This window comes from Gigantopelta aegis, chromosome 8, assembly GCF_016097555.1.
Source record: "Gigantopelta aegis isolate Gae_Host chromosome 8, Gae_host_genome, whole genome shotgun sequence".
In the NCBI taxonomy this organism is placed as follows: Eukaryota; Metazoa; Mollusca; class Gastropoda; order Neomphalida; family Peltospiridae; genus Gigantopelta; species Gigantopelta aegis.
This window is the reverse complement of record NC_054706.1, coordinates 29,711,633-29,719,818: the sequence shown is the minus strand read 5'-3', so window position 1 is coordinate 29,719,818 and position 8,186 is coordinate 29,711,633. Positions and strand designations below refer to the sequence as shown.

Sequence of the window (8,186 nt, the reverse complement as noted above, 5' to 3'; positions counted from 1 at the left end):
TGTGGTAATAAAACATACATACAGAAATATATATATATATTATGTATACCACTCAAAAGAATTTAAGGGTCAGACGATATTTTCGACATTATTTTCTGAATGTCAATTATATTAGCTAGACCATAATGTCACGCATGGTATTGTTCCATTTTGACGAAAGTGGGTCTAAGCAACCCATAAATGAATTAAAATCCACTGTCATTGACACTGTCGACTAGTTCTAATGGCGAAAACATGCTTACATTTGCACGTAAATTAGGGCGAAAGCGAGAGGTCTGCTAAGTGCCCATAACTTGCTTTTCCACAAAGGGCTTCATTTGCACGCTTTGCATGTGTATTCCATGTTCCCAATGCTGAATTTCCGTATAATTGGAGCTTGCGTTCGTGTACGGTGCACACTCCAAATTCGACAATGGTACGACGTCAACTGACTATTGAAGATCGAGGAAGGGCTATTGCTTGGCTTCAGGATGGCAATACGCAAAGAAATGTTTCTCTGAGACTTGGTGTCAGTCAGTGTCGTTGGCCGACTGTGGCAACGGTACCAAGCAACGAATTCTGTTCGAAATCGTCCACGTTCGGGAAGACCCCGAAGCACTACAAATAGAGAGGACCGCTACATCACCAATATGGCTCTACGTCAACGCACAACCACTGCACGCCGATTACGTGACAATCTGCGGACTGCGACTGGAACTCGAGTGTCTGATCAAACCATACGCAATCGTCTGAGAGCCAATAATCTACGCTGCCGTCGCCAGGCTGTTCGACCACCACTCCTACCACGTCACAGAACGGCCAGACGTCACTGGTGCACACTTCATCTGCGGTGGCAACGTGTTCAGTGGGGTCGAGTGATGTTCACTGATGAGTTCAGGTTTAGTCTCCAGTTCAACGACGGTCGGGTTCGTGTCTACAGACGTCCTGGGGAGCGCTTCGCTGACGTTAACGTTAGACAACATCACCGGTTCGGTGGTGGCAGCGTCATGGTGTGGGGCGGCATCTCTATCCACCACAGGACCCCCCTCTATGTGGTGGATGGCAATAAGAATGGAATCCGCTATCTGAATGAGATTATCCGGCCGTTGGTTCTCCCAGGCCTTCAGCAGATTGGCGGCGGGGCAGTTCTGCAGGATGACAATGCCAGACCCCACCGCGCCAGGGTGGTAACGGACTTTCTCAGACAACAAGGTATCGCCTGGATGGATTGGCCAGCATATTCGCCTGACTTGGCCCCAATAGAGTACGCCTGGGACGAATTAGGCAGGAGAGTGCGGGATAACCATGCCCCTCCGGCCAACCTTCATGATCTGGGTCAACTTCTTATGGCAGAGTGGCAGGCCATTCCCCAAGAGTTCTTCAGACGTCTGATCAACAGCATGAGGCAACGATGTGTCGAGTGTATTCGCGCCAGGGGTGGATTCACACACTATTAAACGAATGTTCTAATGTGTAAAATCCATGTTTGACAACCTTCAACTTTGACAGCATGTCATGTGACTTTCTTGTATACAGTGACGTCTATTTGTTTTTTTTTGTAAATATGGAACAATAAATTAAATTGTTGGTGTAGTTTACATCATCAATCTAATACACTCTGAAACTTATTTGGTTATAAATTTTTGACCCTTAAATTCTTTTGAGTAGTATATTTAAAGCGTGGATGAAATGATACCCTACGTTCCTTTATTAGATCCGTGGAGGAAATATTCGGTAAATGAATGAATATTTACAAATAGGGTCATCAGTCAAAAACACTCCTGGGCCCCGTTCCACAGAGCGATCATAGCACTAAGATAACACACCTTAAATGCATAAGATAGTTATGATGATCTTAAGTAGCGCTAAAATCGTTTTGTGGAATAGGCCCTGAACACGTCGACGCTTGGGAATAACGCAAATTAGGTTGAAAATTGCCACGTATCCGCTATGGGAGCCTGTGAGCCATGGTGGAATGAGGTATATTATGTTTTGTGAACAATGTCTATAAACATACATACTTTGACCTTTCCCCGTTTAGAAAATAAACCAAATTAGGTTGGAACCGACTAAGATTCCGCACAATTTGACCCCCGTCCCCCGCTTAGGAATAAAGCAAATTACGTTAAAAAAAATTAAAAGACCCCGCTCTGGGAACCTTTGGCCTGTAGTGGAATGAGATGTACCGTATACAGTCAAACCTGTCCTAGCGGCCACCTGTATTTAGCAGTCACCTGTCTTAAGCGGTCACTTTTTCCCTCACAAACGATTTAAAAAGTCAATGCACCTGTAATAGGCGGTCACCTGTCTAACGCGGCCAGCCAAATCGGATCCCAAATCGCTAAAATACCTGTATTAAGCGGCCACATAAATATGTTTACTATTATATAAAAGGGATATTTAACAACATCGATAAGGTGCAGCAAAGAACCGATTTTCACACCTTCAGGAATATTAGTACTTATTCAGTCCTGACATCTCTACTGTGTATCAATTAAGAAAGTATGACTATGGAGTACATCTAATTGCCTCTGGGCAGGCTACACTTGACATTTGTAGATTCATTTACTATGACAATACACCACATGAAGTAGAAATTAAACAATTAAATGGAAAGAGAAAACAAACTTGTTAAAAACTGTTAATTTAATACATTCCAGTTGCAGTTTTTCCTGAAGGAGGCGACATGTCAAAAGTTTATTATAGTAGGCTGTGAAGCACATATCCGTTAATTGAAGACTATATGTCGCAACCTGTAATCAGCGCCCACCTGTCTTAAGCGGCCACTTTTATCTACTCCCTTGTGTGACCGCTTAAGACAGGATTGACTATATGTTTTCCGACATCTCAAATTGTTTTTAAAATATGGTACAAATCGTCCAGGCCATCCTTAAAAATGTTGTTTGTTCATTTCCGAACAGTAGTTTCAAATGTGGGTGGGCAGGTAAGTAGGGATTTTTTTTTTTTTTTTTTTTTTTTATAATATGTTTTTTCTGCCCCATTGTCCTACATATTTGTGCAAAGATAACATAAATCATTTGCATATAATGCCACATATGAAACCCTTAAATTTTTTTAAATAATTATAAAATTAGTTTTTTTTTTATTTGTCATGTAATTTAATTTTTATGTTAAGGGACCCCCGAACATTAAGTGCCCCAGGCCCCTGGACCCAAAAATCTTGTCCAAATGGATCGAGTGGAAAATTGTATAGCAGTAGTTGGATATATGAGGAAACGTATATATACGATATTTTTTTATGTCAACTCGTATTGTGTGAAAACCATATTTTCACTTATTGCTTCAAAATTCGTGAAAATATGTTTTTTACACATCACTTGTTAAGACATAAAAATCGTATTCGAAAACGTCTCATGAAATAGCCTCTCTATATTGGCGAGATATGATGAGAAGATAATTTTCATATTTGTATTGTATGGTACAAAATTACTTTCAAAGATATGATATGAAATGACCATTGTACGAAATGACCGATATGAAATGACTTTTTTCAATGGTAGCTTACGAAATGACCATGAGATGATATGACTGGTACGAAATGACTTTTTGCAATGGTACCAAGTCACCGTGGAACAAAATGACTATGGTACGAAACTACCAAATTATAGTCCTTCCCACAGGGAACGCCTTTTTTTTCATACTTTCTAAATAGCACACAAAAATAGGGGTTTTAATTTTTGTTTATTTCCAAAACACTTTTACTTTGTTTTCTTACGTCAAAGCAAATTGAAATTATTTTTAAAAAACAACAAACAAACAAAGCCCAAAACACCCCCATTTTTGTAGGAAGATGGAACGAACTAGTATAGGTACGAAATAACCTTGATAGGAACTGACTAGCAACCACCACAAGCGGCCCAGAACCGGAAGTAAGTCGTGGGCCGCTTGTGGTAAATAATAATAATAATAGTAATAATAATAATACAAACAAGACTTTTAAGTATTTTTTAAGTCAATAGAGTCTAGACTTACAGTTTGAGACTGGAGTCCAGACTCTAACTGAGTTTGAGACTCGAAATGTTTTATAAGCACGGGTCCCTGTGATAACACACGAAATACATGATTATATCTATTAATATCTTCAATGCAACATGTTCATTGATTGCTGTATTTATATTATACGTTATGTAACAAAACCTAAAATAATATAATTTTAAATATATTATTAATACTATTAATATGAGGTAAATAATTGGATATCAGCAGTGGAGATGGATGGCTCAAGTTACATTATTACAAATCGACATTTGGCGGGTTGTGTACATTTTGAAAAATGAAGAAAAGAAAGTAAGATGGCATACTGGAGGGAACAGTTATGTGTTAAATCCAAGTATCAAAATGTTTATAATAAATACCCAAATAACGTAAAATTAGAAACAGAAACACTAACGAACAACGTTCCTTAAACTATTTCTGACTTCCGGTGCTTTCTTTTGCGTCCGCGCTTATCCTGTATATAAGGACGCCTCGTAACTAAGGACGCTACCTATCTTATTGTTCCAGTTGCTATTTGGATACGAAGATTTGTTATTCGAATATTGGAAACGAAGATGTTTTTCTCCCGGTCTTGGTCTAAACCTTACCAGTCCGAGTCGGAGCACTCGAACTCCACGCCCAGAAGCGCATCACCCGTTGGTGTAGGAGCCCAAATTGACGATGTTGACTCATCTAGCAGTGTTAAAGAAAGACCCCCACCAATGAAGGTGTGGTCCACGATAATGAAAATAGTAGATGCCATCTACACTATCGATGACGAAATGGGATCATCTCCTCTGGCAATTCGAAACTACATTGCCACTACCAGCACGGCAAATGTTTCCCCAGCACTGCTGAAAGGATATATAAGGACAGCTCTTAAGAAAGGACTGGATGAGGGAATTCTCATTCGACCGAAAGGTACAAAATCCACTGGCGTCACTGGTCGCTACTGTCTAGGTTTTATCAAGTCCACTGGAGAAGGCAAAAGTGGACGAGACGGCAGAAGTGGAAGAGGCGGCAAACGCGGTAGCTGTAACCGTAGTTGTCGCCGTCCAAAAGGTAGAGGAAAAGGAAGAAAACGATCGAAACGCCGCACCTCGTCTAGACGAGGAGGATCTCGACGTAATTCTGGCTGTAAATCGAAAAGTCGAAAGCGAAGTTCATCAAGAACCGGATCACGAGGACGAAAACGATCAAAGCGTTCGAAAAGTCGTTCACAGGGTAAATCAAAGGGCCTGTCTAAATCACGATGTAAATCGCGAAAAGGAGCGGGAAGAAGCCAGGCCCAGGAATCATCAGGCAGTGGATCATCGAAATGTGGATCGCGATGGCGAAAACGGCGATCGACACACGATGATGACCAAGGACCCAAAGAAACAAAGCAAAAGAAGTTTAAGACGGATAAAGGCGAGGAGGATGGTAAAAATGAAGGAAGTGGGAATTCTGCTGGTTCTTGTTTCTAGGATAAAAAACTAAACAAAAACAAACAAACATTAATGAAAAACAATAGGGATCGATGGGATGCACAGGGATTTATCCAGGATTTTTTTGCCATGGTTCCATATCTGATGGGATTGGGAAAAGGGATTGGGAAAATAGCGCGAGTAAACCATACTTCGGATATTTTTTTCAGGCCACTGAATGACGCACTATTAAATTAATACAACATTTCCAATTTCTATGTTTAAAATTCCCAGCAATATATACTGCTGTGAATTTTAAACAGAGAAATTGGAAATGTTGTATTAATTTAATAGTGCGTCATTCAGTGGCCTGAAAAAAATTCCCAGCAGTATATATATATATATATATATATATATATATATATATATATATATACTCCTGGGAAATATTTTCAGGCCACATATATGTATATATATATACATACATATACATAAAAGAAAACAAGTGTACATTATATATGTATTTAAAAAATAATTATCCTTTTACCTGTTTCAATCTTATCTTCAGAAAGGAACTGCTAAATAAACTGCAGTTATTTAGCAGTTCCTTTCTGAAGATAAGATTGAAACATGTCAAAGGATAATTATATATATATATATATATATATATATATATATATATATATATATATATATATATATATATATATACTGCTGTGAATTTTAAACAGAGAAATTGGAAATGTTATATTAATTTAATAGTGCGTCATTCAGTGGCCTGAAAAAAATATCCCAAGTGTATATATATATACTGCTGGGAATTTTAAACATAGAAATTGGAAATGTTCAGTGCCACTTCTTTTGGGGTGGGAGTCTATGTCCGGACCCACAGAACGCCTGGATAAATCCTTAATGCAAGAGGGAAAAATAGATCGGGGGTGGGGAGGGGTTATTTATCAAAATAGAAAGAAAAAAGGACCAAGAAAAAGAAGCGCAAGAAAGGCGAGGACGAGGAGGATGGACAAAACAGTGTGCAAATAAATAAACATTGACATTCAATAGCCGATTATTCATAAATTAGTGTGTTCTAGTGGTGTCGTTAAACAAAACAAGACTTTAAGTTTTTAAGTTTAACAAATCACCAAACTTTCATACGGCCCTTTTCAGGGCCATCAAACCACTTGTTTGTCTTATTTTGCATGAATAAAAATAAAAACAAAAATAAAACTGCTTGAATGTCCTTTTTGCATGAATTATTCTTATTCTTATTATTATTTTTTTAATTATTATTATTATTTTTTTAATAAATGTCAAGACACTGCATGTACGTATACGCCAGGCGTAGCCGGAGGAAGTGGAATGGGGGGGGGGGGGGTGGGCGGGGTCCATGCCCCTCCCCTAATCAAACCTTTTTAAAAAAATTGAACCATACATACATACATACATACATAGTATGGTCCCCCCACAAGATACACACCTGTTAAATCCTGGCTACGTTAGTGCATTCCAGTAATATAAGGATATCTTTTTAATATGTAAAAATTTCAAGGTGTAATGACTTAAAATTTTGACCGAATAGTAAGATTTCTCCCTTAATCCTTAAACCACGTAACAGCTTCCATTTTTTTTTTTTTTTTTTTTTTTAAATTGAATTTTATTTTATTGTTTGTTCTTTTGGTAGAAGACCGCTTATTTGTGAATCTTCAGCTGAGATATATATACTCAACAGCAAAAGAAACAAGTTTTTTTAAAGAGGCTAAAAATTAATTTAAAAGTTAGATTTTTCACCTGCATGTAATGTAATGGGTGTATTTTGATGCAAATCGTCCCTTGTAACAGTTTTCATTTCGTTTTCTTCGCATTTACGGTTGAAGCATGTCATCAAAACATACCATAGGAAAATGTCATGGGATTGTCAAGTAAGAGATCCTCGTGAAAATAAAAAAGCATACTTTGTTCATGACATTATAGGGTGTAAAAATACCCAATTTTAAAAAATTTATTCACCAATATTTATGTCGTACGAATATGCCAAGACTTATCCCACAACAGCGGGAACAAGCAATCGGACGCCTACAGGCAGGTGAAAGCGTTGGTAATGTTGTCAATGCTTTTAACGTTCACATCACAACCATTTGTCTACAAGATCGTTTTGTCACCACCAACAGTACTGCTGACCTTCCACGAAGTAGCCGTCCTTGTCACCACCCAACGACAGGACAGACATATTCATCGCTTGCATCTTCGCGATCCATTCCTTACAGCCAATGAAACGGCTCGACAGACAATTGGAGTCCACAACCGACCCATCAGTGGTGACACAGTTAGACGTAGACTCCGTATAAACATTCTCAGTTGTCGTCGTCCTGCCCGTCGTCCCAGTTTGACTCAGCAGCACCGACAGAACCGTTTACAGTGGGCCACATTTCACCGGAATTGGCGTTATCAGCAGTGGAGACATGTGGTCTTTACAGATGAAAGTCAGGTTTGCATATCCCATGCTGATGGAAGAGTTCGAATATGGCGCAGACGTGGACATCGTTATGATGATCAGTGTGTGATGGAAAGAGATCCATGGGGTGATCCAAGTGTTATGATATGGGCTGCAATTGGCCTGAATCAAAGACTTGGCCCAGTTGTCTTCCAGAATATTGGTCCGGGAAGGGATAATGGTATTATAGCTCAGCGTTACATTGATCAGGCCCTCAGACCCCATATAGTGCCTTTTTTTTGCTCGTACTCCGCAATACAGTTCCAGCATGATAACGCCAAACCACACACAGCTCGGCTACGGTTCATTTCTTA

The 8,186-nt window shown here is 39.0% G+C and overlaps 1 protein-coding gene across 1 annotated transcript; it reads left to right on the top strand.

Moving 5' to 3' along the window:
* The first annotated feature begins 4,550 nt into the window (after positions 1–4,550).
* LOC121379605 (protein B4-like) lies at positions 4,551–5,441 on the top strand. Its single transcript, XM_041508253.1, has one exon. The coding sequence runs from the start codon at positions 4,551–4,553 to the stop codon at positions 5,439–5,441; it is 891 nt and encodes a 296-aa protein (XP_041364187.1).
* Positions 5,442–8,186: the final 2,745 nt, after the last annotated feature.